Source organism: Scomber scombrus, chromosome 19 (genome assembly GCF_963691925.1).
Source record: "Scomber scombrus chromosome 19, fScoSco1.1, whole genome shotgun sequence".
Classification (NCBI taxonomy): Eukaryota; Metazoa; Chordata; class Actinopteri; order Scombriformes; family Scombridae; genus Scomber; species Scomber scombrus.
Window position 1 is genome coordinate 26,601,760 of NC_084988.1, and position 21,982 is coordinate 26,623,741.

Genomic DNA, 21,982 nt, shown 5'->3' on the forward strand with positions numbered 1-21,982 from the left:
AAAACAACTGAAAAGTGTTGTGATCAATATCAAAGTCTTAATGTTTAAGTCTCTGTTACTGTCCAAGGCCTTAACCTAAAGATCTATCAGCACCAGACATACAGTACAACACCACTCGTATCCAGTCTAGAAGTGTCCCATTATGATGCAGCATTTATATTGTCTGTGTGTCAATCACAATGGCCTCAGTCCTGACTCAGGAGTGTCTTTCAGCAGTAGACAGACCAATAGATAAGGTTGAAAAAGATGTATGAACCAGGGAAAATCATCCGGGAGTATTTGTCAATGGCGTGCGTGTTCTGGATGATGTTAAGGGCACGCAGGCTCTTCTTTTTCTTGGTGGTGGTGGACTCACTGCTGACAGACAGATGGACCACCATGTGTTCAGGTTTCTCTGGAACCTCGTGCATCTCTTCCTGCTCCTCCTCTGGCACCATGGGCTCCTCGGTGTAGCCAGCCAGGCTGTTGGTATCAGCCTCGCTGTAGGTGCCATCCAACATGGTCATGGTTCTTGTCCCGGAGATCCCACAGGTGCAGGGCAATGACTGTCAGGAGAGAAATATACAACGTAATCGTTATTATGTATGGAATTTTGAAGGAATATATCAAAGTTTACACATTATCAAGCATCCCATGCTGAAAGTGTTCTCAACAGATGGTCGACTTCAGTGATCCGCATTAATACCTTTTACCTTTTTAGGTCCAATAATTATGGGGACTATTAATCTGTTGGTTGCTTCAACACATAGGCCTAGAGGGTGAATCATCACAAACATCTACAGGCAAGAATGCCATAATGTTTGATATGACTAATCATTGTCCTTAGAGGGTACTGTGGTGATCAACTTCTATTTAGAACCAGCATGAGGTCAACATTTCCTCATGCTCAATGCTTTCATCCATGAAAAGTATCTAAAAGTATCTAAAAAAACTCAAACTAACTCAGTGTAACCTGTGCTGCAGAAAACCAGACTAATGATGGCAATGACTGTTGATCTATTGGTTGCGCTTACTACTAGAACCAGAGTAAGAATTCTCAACAACTACAGGTAAGTATGCTATGAAATGTGATTGATTCCACTATAATCTCTTTTAATCATAATATAGTATTATGTTATGTAGTAAATACAGTTTTTTTTAAGCCTCAATAATTTCCTAAAACAGCTGTTACTCAAACAGGAAGACACAGGAAGAAAGTGCATTTGTTGGGAATACTTTCAGTGGCAGATTCATCTGTATCTGTTAATGTAATGACAGAATATATCATCCAGCCAACTGTAATGATGTGGCTCACAGATGAGTTGTTAATGGCACAGAGTAAGAACATAGACAGTATTAGGTTTTAATACACACACAAAACATATTATCAGATCAATTCATAATTGGTGTGGGTCTGCACATGGGATTCACTGAGATGCTCACGAATCATTTAACCCTCCTGTTGTCCTAAGATCAAGGAAGGGAGGGAGGAAGGAAGGAAGGAAAAGAGTAAGGAGGAAGGAAGGAAGGAAGGAAAGGAGTAAGGAGGGAGGGAGGAAGGAAGGAAGGAAGGAAGGAAGGAAGGAAGCAAAGGAGTAAGGAGGGAAGGAGGAAGGAAGGAAGGAAGGAAGGAAGGAAAGGAGTAAGGAGGGAGGGAGGGAGGAAGGAAGGAAGGAAGGAAAGGAGGAAGGAGGAAGGAAGGAAGGAAAGGAGTAAGGAGGGAGGGAAGGAAAGAGGAAGGAAGGAAGGAAGGAAGGAAGGAAGGAAGGAAGGAAGGAGTAAGGAAGGAAGGAAGGAAGGAGTAAGGATGGAGGGAGGGAAGAAAAGAGGAAGGAAGTAAGGAGAGAAGGAAGGGAGGAAGGACAGGAGTAAGGAGGGAGGGAGGAAGGAAGGAAAGGAGTAAGGAGGGAGGGAGGAAGGAAGGAAGGACAAGAGTAAGGAGGAAGGAAGGAAAGGAGTAAGAAGGGAGGGAGGGAAGAAAAGAGGAAGGAAGGAAGGAAGGAATGAAGGAAGGAAGCAGTAAGGAGGGAAGGAGGGAGGAAAAGAGGAAGGAAGTAAGGAGAGAAGGAAGGGAGGATGGAAGGAAGGAAGGAAGGAAGGAAGGAAGGAAGGAAGGAAGGAAGGAAGGAAAGGAGGAAGGAAGGAAGGAAAGAAGGAAAGAAGGAAGGAAGTGAGGAAAGAAGTATGGAAGGAGGGGAAGATCGAAGGAAAAATTAAAGAAAGAGGGAGGAAAGAAGGAACAGTCAAAAGAGATGGGGTAAATTTGACCCGCGAGGACGACAGGAGGGTTAATCGTTTCTTACCATGAGTTATTTGATCAAATAAAATGAACACAGACAAACCAGTCCATGAGTGTTTGGAATGCAGTAAATGTGTCATATCTTTTTATTCCCTTAATGTACAGACATCAAACAGTGGATCAGTCAGTGTGGAAACAGCAATGGTCATTGATCCACTGATAGTGTCAGACTGTGTAGTACTCAATAATTCAAATGCCTACACTGAGATCCCCAGATAACCCCAACAGTTCTCACTGGTTTAGTGCTGCAGTGAGACAAATTTGACATTAAACATTATTTTTTTGAAGAAATCAATATCAAATTATTGATGCAAATTAAGTTTTTTTTTCATTTTTGTTCCTAATGTGACTCAAAATGACACAACAATAAATAGACACTACAATTATAATAATCCTGATCATCCCTATTCCTTTGTCATATTGGCCTAATTAAGATAAATAATCATAAATAAAACAGAAAACATTCATATTTCTAATCTTGGGGCATACACATTGATTTAAAGGTCATTTGCATCCACTAGCTAAATTCCCAAAACTGGATTGGTTGCGTTGGTCTCTTGGTGGCTCAGTATGTATCTACAATGTATAATTGTCATACTAAAGGCTAATATTAGTCTGTAAACCTTAATATATTTTAGATAATGAGTCCATGGATAGATACCATGGTTACTGTGGAGGCATGAAAACTATTCAAACGTCATTTTAAATTCAAGGTCTAAACATTTCTTAAATTGTATGAAAGACTTATTTTATGTAATGTTGGGCAAACTGAATGAGAATATACAATATCCTGTATTTATCCTTAGTTTTGTGTCTTTGTTAATGTTTTATTCTGTGTCCCAAAATGTAACTTTTTCCACAGGGATGCTGGAAGTTAAGGGTGGAGAGAGATACTACATACTAAATGTTGTGTAGCATACTGAGTGTTTGTATTAATGGCAAGGATGACTCATATACAGTATAACATTTACTATAATGTACGCACAGAATGCTTTACTAATGGTTCTCAACCTTTTGGGTTTGTGACCCCCCCACGCCAGTGAAGCCTCATTGTGGTGATGAGTTGTCAGATTTGTCACTTAGAGGCTTTAAAAGGTGAAAGAATCCAATATTTCACAAGACAAAGCAAACATTTGAGGAAAAAAATAACTGTTTTCTGTAGCAGATGTTTTGTCACTATCGGTTTTATCATCTGGTCCTGACCTCCAGGTTAGAAACCAATGGTGGTTTCGGTGACGGTGAAATTCTGTTTAAACAGCAGTATTCTTAACTTCCAACTCTGCCAAACCTTCAAACTTTGGATCAACCTCTACAATAGATCAAAAGATATAACAAAGTCAATACATCTTAACAAAATGTGGTTTATTTTGTACAAATGGCCTATATGTGATTAATGCACAGCTGTGATAATTAAAAATAAAACCATATTAACATTATCTTATGTTCTCTCCAGAGACAGACATCATGTCTCATTAAGTTGCATTAAGTACGTAGAATTTGTCTCTTTCTCATTGACTCCCCTTTGGTCATTTTTAAAAAAAATGTAATCATTTTTTGGGCGTTTTTGCCTTTATTGGACGGTTGGTGGCAGAGAGGCCAACAGGAAAAATGGAGAGAGAGAGAAAATTGGGCATGACATGCAAAAAAGTTCCCTTGCCGGACTTGAAGCAGGGACGTTGCGGGTATATGGCATGTGCTGTAACCATATTACAGCACCACTTGGCAACAAGAGCGCTCCCCTTTGGTTATTTTGATTGAGTGCACTTTCCCTGCAGTGAAACTGCCCACAATAGAACAACTTTGATCTTTTGAGAATGTATATCAACAACTGCCACTTATCAATGGGAAGAAAATGATAAACTTGATAATAGTTATATATATAATAAAAGATATATAAAACCAATATAAAAAGCTGGAATTCATGTACCAACCTACACACAAATTTAGTAAATAGGGACGAAAATGACGCTGTAGCAACCTTAGAATGCATGCTTTTTGTATCCATGCATTAGCATTGCTTTATTATGTAAAATATAGCCTACACTTAACTATGTGTTTCCAGTTTCAGACAAGATAAGATAAGATATTCCTTTATTAGTCCCACAGTGGGGAACTTTACATTCTTAAGAGCTGACGTTATGCTAAGCTGAAGTTAACTAATACACCAAACTCATAATAAGTATAATATAAAAAAACAATTACAGAACACATCGAAGTTGTTAAACCTCCCTTTTGAAAACATTAATCATTTTCCTGCCATTTGCAATGACAATATCTTACCACAGACTAGTGAGATGTGTGTGCCTGTCTGTCATTATACAGATTCTCACTTCTTGGACTTATAATTCACAGGCAGATTCTAATGTCATTTTCCACATGCAAATGTGTCCTGTGCTTAGTCTTCATCGTTGTCAGTGTGGAGAAGGATTAGTCACACAGGTAAATAGTAGGGAAAGGGAGTCAAATTTTCATTGGCCTCAGAAGTGAGTTCAGAATACTCTGTATGAGACACCTGCTGGAATTTCACCTGCAGTGTCTGGACACAGGATTACTCTTCTTCTTAACCAGCAAGGCCACTAGAAGCTGTTGCAGCTGGGGTGAAAGGATTGCACATACCAAACATCAGTGTTCAAATCAGAGAACTATGAGCTGCAGTAGTAGCTCAGTGCAGTAAGGTGAGAGGAGATTACTTCATTCACTACATCCAAAGACATGTCTGTGACTTCCTTTTCCATTCTTCTTCTGGCTCAGTTTTTTTCATAAATGCAGCAATTTTGTCACTGATTTCCAGGATGGATGTGTAGCCTTCTTTGAAGGACAGATTGAGGCTGTTGAGAGAGTTGAATATATCCTCCAGATAGGCCAATTCCAAAAATTCTGGTTAGAAAAAGTTTTGCCATGTCAGGTTTCAGGACATCTTGCTGCATAGCTTGATTACCCACTGCAGGGACAGCCACCACGCTTCAGAGTAAAACAACAGTGTGTCATGGCCAGCACCCATCTCCCTGCAAAGCTGGCCAAACAAACGTGACTGTAATGCTCGACTTCACAAAATTCACTGTGGCAACAACTGTGTTCAAAAGTGTAAAGCTCTGCCTCCGTGCCTTTGATGGCAACTTGGCAGTGCAGCAAACAATGTGTCTCCACGACATTTGTGTTGACAGACTTTATCCTTGCAATAACTTCATTTTTGCCACACACATTTTTTGACAGCTCAGTCCAGCTTCTGTCCTGAATGCGTTCAGCAGTTTGAATAATTCCTCAACCAATGTTCTATTGGGCACTTCCTTCCAGAAGAAAAAATCCTCAAAGTTTCAAACAGCACTGTATAATATTGAGTGATATGTATTGCACATTTTGTATTTTACACTAAAATAAATGTATATCATTTATAGGTGCAGTGGGTTTCATAGTGTCAAGGGGTACTGTACATGTCCACAGTCAAGTTAACTGTTCATAACTGTTCCTGTGTCTGGAGGTTTTGATGTAAAGGAACAGGTTGTGTCCTGTCAGTAAATGGTAAATGAACTGTACTTATATAATGCTTGTCTAGCCTTTTTGACCCCTCAAAGTGCTTTTACACTACATGTCACATTCACCCATTCACACACTGATGACAGGGTGCCAACCTGTTCATCAAATGATCACAGATCACACACATTCATTCACAATTAACCACCACCATTCACTAGGAACAGATGAGGGTTAAGTATCTTTCCCAAGGACACATCAACATATGGACTCTACCTCCTGAGCCACAGCCACCCCAGTGATTTTGTTTTTCAAATTAGTGAAGGGTCCATAGTGATTTTCCCTGCCCCTTTCCTGACTCTGGTCATGTAAAGGTCCTGGATGATGGGCACGTCAGCACTGATTACCTTTGATGAAGGGCTCCTCCTGAAGTCCACTGTCATCTCCACAATTTGAGATTGTGCAGCTCCAGGTTGTTGTGACTATCTGTACACAGACTCTTCTCCGTCCCAGATGAGACTGATGATTGTTGTGTTGGCTGCAAATTTCAGGAGATGAACAGATGGGTCTCCTGAGGTGCAGTCGTTGGTGTAGAAGAAGAACAGCAGTGGGAAGAACACTCATCCCTGAGGGACACCAGTGCTGACTGTCTCCCAGTCTTCCAGTCTCACCTGCTGCTTCCTGTCTGCCAGGAAGTTTGTGATCCACTGACAGCTGGAGGTGGTTACAGTGAGCTGGGTGAGTTTGGAGAGGAGGACTTCTGGGATGATGGTGTTGAACGCTTCTTGGGTATGTTCCTGGGGAGTTGATGTGTTGCAGAATGTGGAGCAGTCCCATGTTGACTGCATCATCCACTGACCTGTTTGTCCAGTAGGCAACCTGCAGGAGGTCCAGTAAGGGGCCTGTGATGTCCTTTAGTTGGTCAACACCAGTCTGTCAAAGTACTTCATGACCATAGACATCCGGGTGATGGGACTGTAGTCGTTCAGTAAAGTGATGGAAGTTTCTTGGGGACAGGTATGACAGTGGAGCGATTGAAGCAAGAGGGGACTTCACACATCTCCAATGATCTGTTGAAGGTCTGTGTGTACATGTCTAGGCCTGGTACCTTCCTGATCTTCTGTCTCTAAAAGAGCTCACACACATCCTCTTCACACACACTGTGAGTGATAGTACACAGTCAAGAAGGAGGAAGTAGGTGATAGAATAGTGTGTAGTTGGTTGAGTGTGTGTGTTTACTGGCATGCTCCGGGTGTTGCATTGTCAGATGGTACTTTAGCTTGGCTGGCTTCATGGCTTTGTTTGCTGGCAACTGAAGACAGATTCCTGTTGCTGCTCTCCATAAAGCCAAACTCAATAGAGCCATAATCATATTTTCTCATGTTGTACAACAGCAGTCATAGCAACACTGACGTGGTGACGTGTTGCAACATATCAGAATTACCATTTGTTCAAAGCTAGCAGGGGGGGAGTAAGTACCACAATAGCGTGTTTGCCTTGATGCACAGTGTGCTGCTAGAGGTGTTTACGTGTATACATTCCAGTTTTATGTGACAGTGGACCAATCACACACACACACATTTTCTAGCTCTGGGTGCAAAAAGGATCGATTGAAGGTATTGTTTGATGGGAGACGTTTCGATACTACTTGGATACTACCTAACTCTCACCAATAAATCCCTCCTCATAGATGACCACATCTTGGACAAGGGGCTTGATTTCATCAGTTGTAATCACTGACTCCACTCCCATCAAAACTCTACAGGTTTATGATCTGGGTGATTTAGGTGGATTTCACATTCCTGTCACCCCTTGCTGAACTAAACCTATAAGTGTCAGATGCTTTTTCAGAAGTGGAGAAACTCCCATATCTGTATCTAGTGCGGTACAAATTAAATGTATTATTATCATTAAATGGTTTGAATGCATGTTGAAATAGGACAAAAGGCTGAAAATGCACAAGCACTAAAAAGTAGTCTATATGTTGCCAACTGCTGGTTGGACAGACAGCAGCCCAGAGAGGGCCAAATATCACTACAGTACAACAGTAACCATTTGTACAATTTGTCTTTTTTCTGAAGCCAGCTAAACAATTAGCAGCTGCAGGGTCACTGATAATTCATCCCTATGAGCAACACTGTCATTTGATACATTGTTATGATAGAAATACTGATTACAGCCACTTTAAAGATACACCATCGGTATTCTGAATACATCGTCTCCACATTTCCAAAAACCTCTGTGTTTTCCCTCTGATGAACATCTGTTTATAGCTGGAAAGTACTATGAGTTGAAGAGTTGGTGTTTGTGAGAATTCTATCTTAATTTTTTGTTAACAATTTGGATTCCACAGGAAATGTTCCCAGGACACAAGTGAGGCTAAATAAATCATTTAGCCAGTAATATCACTGCATTTCTTATGCCTACTTTGACTGTGAAATCAATTTCAGCTGACATTCAAAGCAAGTACAGTAACCACACACTTTGCTTTGATAGACCCTCTACAGCAGTCAACTGTGTGCTACAACAAAAACAGTATATGTGTGTCCTGGTGTCAATTCTGTGTTACAGTTCCCATTTCCTTTCAAATTGAAATCAATTTCAAAGAGTTTCAGATGTTGCATTCTGATGAACTTTTTAGCGCCCATGAGTCAAAATGAACAGAAACGTCATTAAACTCTTTACCCACTGTCATTTCTCATCTAAACTCTGAGGAATATGTGATGAACACATAAACTACACCTATCCAGTAAATATTAAATGATCTATTATTTGATATGTTTATCTTAATTTAATATCCTGTGACCCTGCGTCCTCATATGGGGACATTATATTTTAGGTTTGCTGGACCTCATGCTTCATTCTGCTGAACTTGGACCTGTTGTCCTCCTTCGTACACATGTTTGTGCTACCTAGTGGTAGCAAAAGCACATTACATTCTTCAGTGTAAAAACCAGATGTCAGGCATTTGGCTAAGTCAATATAATAATATAATAATGTTTTGTAGTTTTGATGTGCTAAACAAATTTGATTAATTTGAGCAACAACAACAAACTACGACACTGCTTATCAGGAAGTACTCGTTTGAGGACGTTGGGACTTTATTACCCTCGGTGTAAATGTAAGGAAACAGTTGGTGAATTAAGAAACTGAAAACCAATATATGAAGTTTGGATCATTGTTTTAAATTTTGCTAATTTTAAATTCAATCAATAAAAGGCCATTAGATGTGATTTAGGAATTAATAACTGTTTCAAACAAAACTGTCTTACTGAAGCCATGTAGTTAACAGTTAGTTACAAACATTAACTTCTCTTCCTCCACCAAGCTCTTTGTTTGGATGCTGCTGTTGTTTTCTCGTTTGCATCCTGTAGTCACTCTTGTAAATAAATTTACACAAAGTCAGTGAGAGTGCAGCTTCTGGAGTGACTGTTCTGGCTCATGAACAGAGAGAGGCATTCCTTTTTTCATTAATATTGCATGGCAGTCTGGAGTTTATCCTCAAAGTGCTGAACAACAATGAAGTAGAAACAAAGCCGGTGAGTGGTTACCTGTGATCGTGCCCTCTCTCTCATCTTGCGCTCCCGGCGGTCCTGGGCGGTGGAAAGGTAGTTGACAGCAGCGTACTCCAATACAGACAAGAAGACAAAAACGAAGCTGACCCAGAGGTAAATGTCTACCGCCTTGATGTAGGACACCCGGGGCATGGATGCATTCACGCCAGTGATGATGGTGGACATGGTCAGCACAGTGGTGATGCCTAGACACAAGATGCACAACATTGTGGTTAGGTCACATTTGAAAAGCACATGTTGTTTGTAACAGATGCCACTGTGCTTGTTATTTTTACTTTCAGTTGTACGGTGGAGTCACTTTCTACCCCGAGCCAGGCAGCTGACCACTGTAAGGGAGAACTCAATAACATGAACGCTGATGCAACATGCTCCAACAGCACTGTAATAAATATCAACCCAGTGAGGCTTCCAGTCAGCATGGATTCAGAGTTTTAAATGAGAGAAGACTTCCAGGGTCTAACCTGAGTGGAAGCCGCTTGTATCTTAATGAAGTGCAACAGGTCATTTATTGCATCTGCTGCATCTTGAAATGTGATGATGGAAGTGCTGGTCAAACAGAAGTTATATGCCAGACAGTTTTTCAGTTTGCAACAAAATCTAGTCTGAAGACAGGAAACCTTCATCGCATTCGTATATGATCTGTATCAGCAGAGGGAGTTGCCAAGTTGTCATGCAACTGCTGATGTTTACTTTCCTTTCCTTTAACGACTTCTTGCTCCCTTCAAGATTTCTTATCCAGAATTCCATGACAACTTGGCAATTCCATCTGCTGCAGAACAGCTACTACTGTTAAAGGTACTTTATTTGTCACACATACAGTTGGACAGTGAGATTCAGTATCTGTATTTAAGTACTAGTAGCAGTGGGAAGCCACTGTGCAGCATCTGGGAATCAACTCCAGTTCTATGTCAGTACCTTGGTCAGTGACAGGAGAGTTAATCTAACATACATGTTTCTGACAATGGGAGGAAACCCGTGAAAGCATGGAGAGAACATGCTAACTCCACACAGAAAGACCCCAGCTGGGTATTACACCCAAAACCTTCTTACTATGAGGCAACAGTGTTAACCACTGAGCCACCATGCTGCCCACAGTGCTGTGTATGAACACACACAGAACAGACAGCTAGTGGACTGTGAAGAGATATTCACTGAATTTGACAAAAAGTGTATTGGATAAGAACAGCTGACTCTACCTTTAAAGGCAGCTTGTCATTTACCAGGGCTCTCGAATCATGTGCACTGCAAAAACCTTCTTACTGTGAGGCAATAGCGCTAACCACTGAGCCACCATACCTTGTGGGGAAATCATGTGTGTTAACTACTGTTTCCAAGGTGAAAACTCAACTTTCATTACGAAAATAAACATACAGGCTTTTCCCAGAGCTTTCGGCCAAGTCTTACAGTCTTCCTCAGCAGAGTGTGCTCATTGTCATCACATAACCAAAGTATGAAACTTCGAGCAAGTGATATCAGGTAGTTAAAACCTCGCAAAAAGTTAGTGAGTTCATACTTTTTGTCAAAGTTTGTCCAAAGTTGAGAATGACCTTTAACACTTAAAACATTCTAGTTTTAGAGTACTATACTATACTACTCTATACTTACTATAAAACAGGCAATTGTTGGCAGTAGAACCTCATTTTCTTTGTAAAGGTAAATGTTCTTTATTTGTCACACATACAGTTGTACAGTGAAATTCAGTCTCTGCATTTAACCCATCCTAAGTACTAAGTACATGTACGTCATTGTTGCATACATGGGGACATGAAACTGTCTTTAAAAATAAACTGAAACCGCTACAAGTAGTAGTTAAAGTATGGTGGCTGAGAGGTGCCAACCCAAGGACTGAAGGTTATCCAATTGCTGCTTTTCTGGAGAGATGACACGTGTCAACACTGCTAAATAAGAGGTGGCACATCTTGACACATTGTCGAGTCCCACAATGTGAAGGTGCTGCCAGTGTGGGAGCTTACATGACTAATAATAAGTGTTTTGACATGTGTCATATGCTGCCAGTGTGTGTGTGTGTGTGTGTGTATAAAGTGATATTACATGGGGATTGAGTGTCGGCTGTGGTTGCATTTCTTAAAGCAGTGATTATAAGTGAATGCTGTGTATCAACTGAAAACCTGGATGTTATTTTACATTATTAAAATACAGCCTGACCTCACTCATATATGGGCCATTCTACCGTATTGATGCAAAGTCAGAGTAGAAAAAATCTCGAAAAAATCTTTTTATGTGTGCAAATTATATAATATCTCAGGTTCACATTTCTAATAATTGTACAGTTAATCCTCACATTGTATTTTCAGAAAGTTTGGAATATTTTTCCTTTTCCAAAATGTGTCACTACCGAAACACAGAACATGTAGTATAATAAAAAGGGTTATATTAACTTATAAATGTCATTTTTTGCAATTTTATTAAAAGGTGTTCGGGGGTAAAACAATAACAATTAAGATTTAAAATCAGGTAAAATATATGTACTTTTTGGACTTTATTTTCAAAGATATCAAAAAGATTTACTTTGAAACAACAATGGAAAAAATTGGCAAAAATGATTTCAGTATCATTTTCACTGGTTGAAATGTAAGGGTTAGGGTTGGGGACAGCCAATAGAAAGTACCTAGAAATGATGATTTTATATATATTAAACTGCTATCTCAAATATTATTTTGGGTTTCAATAGATAATAGCAGGATCTTTGTTAACATCTAAGATTTATACTATATATACTTTTAAATTATTTTTTTGTTGGGGGAGAGCAGTTTGCACCAATTCTGTAGAATGGTCCATATATGTTCTTCTAAATGCATAAAGCTTTATAACCTGCTCACACATTATTTCATATCTTTTTTTTTTTTTTTAATGGTTCAGTAATTAAATAATCTACAGTAGCTTTACAATTATAGTTATTTTCACTTCAGGTGCAAATGGCATAATTACAGTTCAGCTGCAGGGCTTTTAAGCAGAGTAAACAGGTTTTAAGGTTCTTTCAGTCACTTATTAAGCCACTAAATGGTCTGACTCCTCAATGCAGTATATCTCAGACATTTTATCCCCTGTACGACCCTGTTCACACTCTGAGATCCTCAGGCAGGTTTCTTCTATCATTTCCACACTTTGGGCTAAAGACTGAGGGAGCAGAGCTTTAGAAATAAGAGCCCTGAGGACCTAGAACAGCCTGCAGGAGGAAATAAGACCGGCTGAGTCAGAGGCTTCTTTTATATCTGAGCTCAAAATTTACTTTTCTTGCTCTGCCTTCCCTGATTTCACCTGATTTTAGTTTTTATTCAATGTTATGGTTTTTACTATTTTTATAATGCTCATTTATTCTGTTATTTCTGTGTTTTTATTTGTTTTTATGTGAAACACTTTCTAACTTGATTTTAATCATTTCTATTTAAATGAAGAAAATCAGCTGGTCACTGTATTTTTTTTTTAGCAAAAGTCATTGAGATAAACCAGTGCAGCTGTGTTCCTCCTGATGTGTTTTTTTAGTTTCTGGACAACAACACAGAACATCAGATATCTCAGGCTTTGATACACACACAATACACGTTAGCTCAGCTTATTGTTGGTTTGGCTCTGAACACGAGATCTGTTGACTAGAAGAAAAATATAGAATATCAGCAGACTTTAAAGGCTTGTAGATCCTTTTTTCTATTGAGGTTGTAACTTCACAGACAGAAATTCTTGGCAACAGAACGCCACACACTTTTTTTTTTATCTTATTCTGTCACCCACACCAGTCAGTGTGTGTGTGTGTGTGTGTGTGTGTGTGTGTGTGTGTGTGTGTGTGTGTGTGTGTGTGTGTGTGTGTGTGTGTGTGTGTGTGTGTGTGTGTGTGTGTGTGTGTGTGTGTGTGTACTGCAGACATGAACATGAAAGAGGAACAACAGAGCAACTGGTTCTGCACTGTTTCTATAAGCTAACACTATATTGAATTTTGAAGCTGTACATTATAAATGATTGACTGGGCTGATTCTCTAAATACACTGATTTCAAAGAATAATGGATTTTGTTGGAAAGGCTGAAAGAAACTACAGCTTGATCATAAGAAGAAAAACATTATCATTATTATTTTTTATTATTTAAACTGAGTCTAAAGTCTGATTTTGAGATGACTCAGTGACAGTTTCACCTCAAATTAAATTAGTAGAATACAAAGATGCACCTTTATGTGTAAGGAGATTTTCTCTTCTCATGCTGCTCCGCTTTAAGAGTGACACTGTCAGTCTCTGTCTGAATCATACATTGTGTACATGCAGAATGGATTAGAAACACATTAACATGGCTGAGAAATCTGCTTTCTACAAGAGAAATATAGCAGGAAACCAGGTTGCTATACTGTTTTTGCCTTTGTTTATATGATATGGAAGAAATCAGGATGCTGCAGAAAGCTAAAAGCATGTAAACAAATAATACAAGTGTGGAGCTCTCCTTAAAGGATGAGTTCAAAACATTTCAAGTCTGTCCTAACAGTGAGTTTTCCAAATGAGCATTAAAGCTGTTTTTCTTGCTGTAATCATTCTTACTGACCTCTAATATGAAGCTTCAGCGTCCAAATGAGTCAAATCTTCATCTTCTATGTTTCAACGTTACAGTGTTTTTAGTACCAAAGTCTTCTTGTTACTATACTTCCACCACAGCTCAACAGGGAAACACTAAGAGGGAATCTGATGCTAAAAAGACTGTAAATGTGTCAGATATCATTGATATGACTAACTCACACTGATGAAGCTCAATAGAAGCTGATCATTTACTTTTAAATGACTGTGTGGACACACTGTGGATTTTGTCCTCCATCACTTTACATTGAAAGCACATTTGAAGGAGATCTTTTAATAGTCAGTATGAACAGGAGGAATGATTACAGCAAAAATATTATGAAGTGATCCTTTAAGGTGAGCACAGAGAAACTTTCCCTTTTCAATAGATGAGAATGAAAATAATCTCTGTATGTATGTCATTGTGCACAGTGAAGGTCAAAAATCATGATCAACCAACAATGAGACAAAAATGCCTTTGGAGAGGAAGGTACTTTAAACTGTTACCATGGCTTCATGTTGAATACTCTGTGTGTGTGTGTGTGTGTGTATATATATAGATAGATAGATATAATTACCAGTCAAACATTCAGACACACTTTTTCATTCAAGTGTATGGGGAGGTGTGTACAAACCTTTAACTGACACTGTATGATAAAATGCACACAAGAGCAGAGAAAAATCAAACAGTGCATTTATGATATAAAAATCTAAAAGCAACTTGTAAAAACATCCCATAATAACAGTTGAGTTTAATCAGAGTATTGAGATGAGCCATGACAAGTAGAGCAGCAGCCCCTATACAGCAAATAATTCAAAAGAAAAGTGAGAGTGTTGGTGCGTGGGAGGTTTGTGTGTTCCCACGTCATGCATGTGTGTGTTCCCAATTGGTGGAACCATGTCAGAGCCAGCTTTCATCATTTCACACAGACAGATTTACCTCAGGCTCGCACAATTTCTTCAAAGGACACTTGACATGAGATTTTTTTTTTTTTTTTTTTTACCCAGGGAAACTCTGGCCGGCACCGCCCGACGGTCGATCCAGAACGACACCCAGGAAAGCATCACCATGAGAGTGGCAGGGAAATACGTCTGCAGCAGGAAGAAGAAGATGTGGCGTCGCAGAGTGAAGTTGATGTACAGACGATTGTACCAGCCTGCAAACAGAGAGAGAGAGAGAAAGAGAGAGAGAGAGAGAGAGAGAGAGAGAGAGAGAGAGAGAGAGAGAGACACACACAGAGAGAGAGAAAGAGAGAGAGAAAGAGAGAGACACAGAGAGAGAGAGAAAGAGAGAGAGAGACACAGAGAGAGAGAGAGAGAGAGAGAGACAGAGACACAGAGAGAGAGAGAAAGAGAGAGAGAGAGAGAGAGAGAGAGAGAGAGAGAGAGAGAGAGAGAGAGAGAGAGAGAGAGAGAGAGAGAGAGAGAGAGAGAGAGAGAGAGAAAACAGCTCAGATGAGGAGGAGTGCTAAAAGATTCAGCAATGCAGGAATTCTGTCATAACATGAGGTTTCACTTCATATATTTTAAGAAATGAAGTTACTAACAATTTCATTTCCCAGTGATAAAAATGTTTTAAGATAAGACTAATTAATGTCTAATAAATGAATGAATGGAATGATTCTACTGGTGGAGGAGCTACAGTTTGACTTAACATGGTTCAACATGCTGCAACAGGAAGCACATGTCTCTTGTGTTGTTTTAAAGAACTATGTTTAAATCTCATAAATAGATCATCTAATTCAAGTGACACATTTTAGACTTACTTAAATCTTCTGGCTTACATCAAATGAATGATAATAATGTATTTACATCACAGCTGGAATGTATTACCCTGATATTTTGTGAACTTGTCCCCACAGCAGTTTATAAGAACCTTGAAATCACTTATTATAACTAACCAGTACTGTCCTTTTAACTGCATACTGAATCTGAGTCCAGTAAATATTTTTCATGTTCATATAACAGATAAATGACTTATTTTACAGTTTGTGTTTATCTTTATTTTATTAAAGAAAACGATGTTCAGAATGACAATCTGCAAACCCCTGGAAGGTTTTTCAGCAATTCTCCCTCATTTTCCTCTCTACTTATTATTACTGTGTATTTTTAATTGTTCTATATGTGTAAAAAACAAACAAACAAACAAACAAATTCATCACTACTACACATGTTTATATGCAAATTTCAAAGATTTGCATCATTGCAATTTTTCAATTTAACAGAATATTTGAAAAAACGAAAACAAAACAGACACAGTTCATCTGATTTGCATAAATAACATCTGGTGCTGACTCTGTTAGGCACGCTTCTGTAGAGAAAGTGTTTCTGCAGATTCTGCTGCAAGGCTTGGAAAGACTTGAACTTGAACTTGAAAAGAAGACATCTTTGTGTATATTCATCACACAGAGGATAGTTATAGTGTTGTCAGCTCAACAAGAACATCAGTGGTTTCATTGAAAAGGCTTCTCAGAGTCATTTGAAAGCTTTGAAACAAGATTACCAATCAATCAATCAATCAACCAATCAATCAATCAATCAATCAATCAATCAATCAATCAATCAATCAATCTTTATTTGTATAGTGCCAAATCACAACAAAAGTCATCTGAAGGCACTTTACACATAGAGCATAAACTGTACTCTTTAATTTAATTTAAAGAGACCCAACATTTCCACATGAGCAGCACGTGGCGACAGTGTCAAGAAATGATTGATTCATCTGTTGATTATTTTCTCGAGTTTGATTTAAAAATGTCAGAAATTGTAAGAAATCTCACTCATACCTTCCCAAAGCCCGACACACAACCTCAGATGTTTTCTTTTGTCCTGACCAACATGATATATAGTATCTAATTAGTTGATAACTATTTTTCTATTGATTGATTGGTTGATTCATTGTCTCATAAATCGGTGTCACAGATTCCTGCTGCAGTGGTCAGTCAGCAGTGTGTGTATTTGTGTACATTTACATTTCCTCAGACTGGCGCCAGTATGTTAGAAATACTCTGGAGGTTTGGAGCATGCCACATCATCAGAGCATCCCTGGTTTGACTCTGGCAAGGGACGTTTCAGCCCTGGTTCTCTCCCTGTTTCCTGTCAGCCTCTATACCAAGGTACTTTCAAAAATAAAGGCAAAAAAATACTGCTGTCCTGACACACCAAAGAAAAAAATAAAATCTCCAAACAGCCGAAAGCATTTGTGTTTTTTTGTTTTTTTTACCTGTTCAGTTACATTTTAAGGTGTAAATCTTCTTTCAAAGTCTGATTATGGTGAACTAAAATAAGATATATGGGTCAATGACGTATAAGGATTTTCAACAACTCAATTTTAAATAATAAAAACAAGCATGTCTAATGCAGTAGTTCAAACATTCAGAATGTTGTGTACCTGACAATTCATATTACAATTTGAAAGTGATTTTAGTGGGTTTTTCAAGATTAATTGGCACTGGCCTGAAAAAAAAGTCATGTGGTGCGACCATGATTCATCTTGAAATATCTTATATAAATAAAAGACCATCATTTACAAAGATTTAAAAAAAAATGCAAATACTTTGTTTCCAAACACTTTATATTACTGAAAACTTAAAAAAAGATGTGAAGCGTGTTAAGTAAATTAATTTATTTCAAGATGAATCATGGTCGCACCACATGACTTTTTTTAAAGGCCAGTGCCAATTAATCTTGAAAAACCCACTAAAATCACTTAATTTCAAATGTATAATATGGAGCTTCAGGTACACAACATTCTGAATGTTTGAACTACTGCATTAGATATGCTTGTTTTTATTATTCTACAATTGAGTTGTTCTAAATCCTTATACGTCATTGACCCATAAACCAATACAAAATGTATAACACTGCTGCATTAAACTGGTAAAACCTTAAATTCATTTATTTTTATAGAATAGAATAGATACTTTATACAATACAACAAAACAAAAGTTCAGCAGCATTTCATATAGCAGCATCCTAATTGTCTCGAAATATGTCTTAAAATCAATAAGGGTCCTAAATGAAATAATTGCCTTAAAATAGTCATAATAAATAATCATTGTCAATCTTTCAATAATTCAGTTATAAAAAAAATAGAGAGAATATTTGATGTTTTAGGGCTTAAAGAAAAGCAATAAATCCTCAATAAAGATCCTCATCGTCAGTATGTCTCCACTGTACGTACTGTTATGATCTAATGTACATGTACACTCTGCTTGACTATTCCTTGGGGAGTCTGTAGGTGGGTGAGAGCTGTATGTGTTTGTGTTATGTGTCAGCTACCCTGTAAGTGCCCGAGGTCGACTCAGTGAAAAAATAATTAGATTTGAGCTCATGATGCTCCATGATATTAAATAAATAAATAAAAGCTTTAAAAGAAAACCTTGCCAGCAGTGAAGCTCAGAGCATCAAGTCTGTCTCATAGCTTATAAAAATAAAAAAAAGTTCTGAGGCACAATTGGAAACAGATTCATTCAAGAGTGAGTCATGATTTTGTACACAAAAATTTAACATCTAACGAGAATCATTGCGTGGATAACTTATGGAATGGAAACACGTGCGCTTGTGTACCTGTGCTGCTGTAGAAGGCCAAGCGAGATGTGGTGTGGAACTTCTGGATGAGGAACTGGGATAAGGAAATGCGATCGTCAGTGCTGAGGGACTCATCTCCGCTCTTCCAGTAGAGCATCAGGTCTTCATCTGTGTAGGCATCTGCAAAAACATCACACAGTCCACTTCATTCTAATCTTTTCACACACGGTCTAATCGCTGACTAATGAGAGGTAATACTTCATGAACACATGTTGGTGGGAGCTGACATTACTTTCCACTGAGATGAAATGTGCATCTTTTGACGGCCGACCACTGAGCAGCAGCCTGAGGCACGAGTAAAACAATCTGCACCGTGAAGCGAGCAGTGGAAGACAATGGCAGCATATGCTAACAGTGTGAATTATTACAGTACTAAGTGGTGTCACTGTCTAATCATCATGAACGTCTTTCAGAATGAACACAAAGAGTCACATCCAATAATCACACCATTTATACAGTCAAAAGCTCAATTCTGCTTTAAAGGATAAGACACATTCCATTTGTTTTTTCTTGTCTGCTAATCCCATGTGACACAACCAACAATGAATTATTATTAATAAGCATTGTCTGTGTATCTGAGTCTGATATATGTTGTTCCTCTGTGCTGTAGAGCCCCACTTTTGTCCAAATAATGAATGCTAACATCAGCATGTTAATGACCAGGGCTGGATATCGGTACTCGATAAACTCGATATTGGTACTCCATAAACTGAGTAGTATCAAAACGTCTCCCGTCAAACGATATCTCCAATTGATCCTTTTTGCACCAATGGCCTAGAAAATATGAGTATTTGTATGGACTCTCTCAGAGCCAATCGACACAAGCATTCTTCTTAATAAATATTCATCATTTGAAGACTTTGAAAATACATTTGTGTAAAAAGTACTCAGTTGGTATCAGTATCACTTTAAGGGTACTTGGATTGGTACTGGTATTTTAAATGATACCCAGCCCTTCTAATGACAATTCTAACAAGCTGATGTTTACCAGGTATAATGTTTACCATGTTCATCTTCTTACTGGACAAAATTAGATTTTAAATTATGATGCATCTAGATGAAAGGTCATCCATACCTAAACCACATTTCATGGTCTTTGGGATGTATCCTCTGTGGACCATGAATATCTTTAACAACACTTCATGGAAATTCATCAAACAGCTGTCAAGATATTTGAATTTGGACCAAATTGACTGTCAATCCTAAAGCTACGCCGCTAGCATGGCTAAAAATATTAAAAACACATCAGTGAGTGTGTACTAGGTGACGTGTTCCTTCATTACTATGAACACACACACTGTGGTTTATTTTGACTGAATCCCACACACACCATCCTGCTGCCAGAAATACTACAACACTAAATTTAATTAATACATTTTCAATCAATTCCCAACAATACAGTGAAACAGAAAAAGCAGCTTTACCCTTTAATGATTTTTTGATTTATTTAGCATTTCAGTTGCAGTGCTAAATACTACATCTTATACTGCTGCTATCTTTGGTTTTTAAGTTTCTGGTTCAATGTGGACTGATGCTTTTGTCAATATGTTATTATGTTATTGATATTAATATCAGCCAGTTATCAGACAGACATAGTAATGGCTCAAGACTGAGAGTTCAGTTTGATACACTGTTAATAAAGTGCTGTTGATACAGGTGTGTGTTTCAGTCAGGAACACTCATCATAGATCAAACCTCCACTCTAAGATGCTCCCTGGATTAGCCAGCAGCATGCTGAGCTAAAACAAGCAGCACAATGTGAAACCCTGCAGAGTGGGCCGATAGTAAGACATGGATTTCAGATTTACCCTTGAGCCATGATGGGACCCTGAACCAGAGAGGTGGAGCCTGGGGTGGTGGAGGCAAACTTAACCAGCAGCAGCAGTATGACTGACAGCATTGGTGTAGCAGGGATCAGTGTAGGTGGGAGTCATATTTAAATGGACCGCCTTGTTGTTAGAATGGCTGTGATTGGTGTGTGACTGATAACAAATGATTACAGCTGGCTATGACATCATACCCTGTATGAACTAACACTGCTTCATTTATTAAAAGAACAGAGGAAATCCACTTTATTCATGAATTACTGTCCAGACTCTAAAGGCGTGCACATCCAGTCGAAATGAAATTAACTAAAGCTCTATAATAGGCTTAATGATGTAACTGTGATGTTTTGAGAGAGAATATTACCACAGCTCAGTCAGATTAACTTGTTTCTGCACTTCCTGCTGCCAACTTCCTCTTTGCTTAAGAAACCCATGAATCTTCCTGAAAGTCCGACCCCTTTACTAGGAGCAGATCTATTACCTTAAAGAGCTGGAAAAGTTTGTGAATTGCTTTTATTTTTACACTCTGTAATTTTGAGTCGTTCCCAATAGCAACCCTGAATCCCCAACTGTCTTCCCAGCTGACTGTTGATGTTTTGAAGCTTCCCAGTTGACTTTTTAAAACACGAGAAGGTACATCTTTAATCTTAAATGTATGGGGACGCTCTTGACGCTTGTGCTGGGTCTTCCTAGGTATATCTTTCATGTCCCATAAAAAAACACACAGATAAGTCCCTCTTGCTCAGTATCTCTTCAAGTATGACCCACCCTCTTATCATCATACATCACCAGAGAACAGTAAGCTAGTTAGTTATAAGAGGACTCCAGAGGCAGTGATAGACGTGTTTCATCTTGACATGTCATACTGTAGTAGGACAATCAAATGTGTTAATTAATGATAGCTCTGATCTATTCAAGCATCCCCGTAAACCAAGAAAGTGTGACAGTGAGTCAGCATGTGTAGTAGCAGGACCCTGACACTGATGCAGCTTCATGGAATTCAGCCATCACTCATTGCATTATTTATACGTCTGGTTTTCCTAAAGTGACAAGTCGGCATAACTTCCATGAAAATAGGGGCTATTGTGTACAGTACAGTATGTTCCCTGTTACCTGCATTAAGTACACAACATGAGGACAGGCACAGTGTGAGGATACAACACTGAGATCCTAAAGCAGAGCCTGACACCTCCAAAATAAACCTCCAGACATGTGATGAGGTGAAAATGCAGGAATAACAAAATAATCCAAACAATTGTGGAGTAGTCACCACAGACGGCTGGCTTCTCATGGCTGTCCACTCTGTAACACATCTGTCTCACAGTGGACATGTTGACTTGTTAAACGCAGGTGTAGCTAATAAGGATAATTAAAGAAAAAGATTGTTGATATTTCAACAAAACCATTCATCAAATACACCCCTCCCTTTGTGCTCCACCCAAATTCATGCAATTCATTACCAAGGTAATGACCAGGCAAACTGGTTTAATTAGATTTTTGAACCAAAAAGGTTTGCATGTTGGCTCCACAGGAAGAAATCAACAGTGTTTGTATTTATTGATTCACTGATACAGTTAATAAGTTGACCACACACAGCTGGATATTAATGTGATGTACACAGCTGCCTGATCAGATTATGTTTCACTGAATGTGAGAGAAACAGACTCAGAGAGTAAACATGTGTCAGGT

General features: G+C 38.6%; 1 protein-coding gene across 1 annotated transcript in view; it reads right to left on the bottom strand.

Annotated features, from left to right (window-relative positions):
- Positions 1-209: 209 nt before the first annotated feature.
- The window catches only part of gabrr2a (gamma-aminobutyric acid type A receptor subunit rho2a), a 74,755-nt gene continuing 52,982 nt past the window's right edge, over positions 210-21,982 (bottom strand). Inside the window, 4 exon segments of the mRNA XM_062440949.1 lie at positions 210-545; positions 9,301-9,509; positions 14,882-15,034; positions 18,447-18,587. Coding sequence (XP_062296933.1) covers positions 210-545; positions 9,301-9,509; positions 14,882-15,034; positions 18,447-18,587 — 839 coding nt within the window.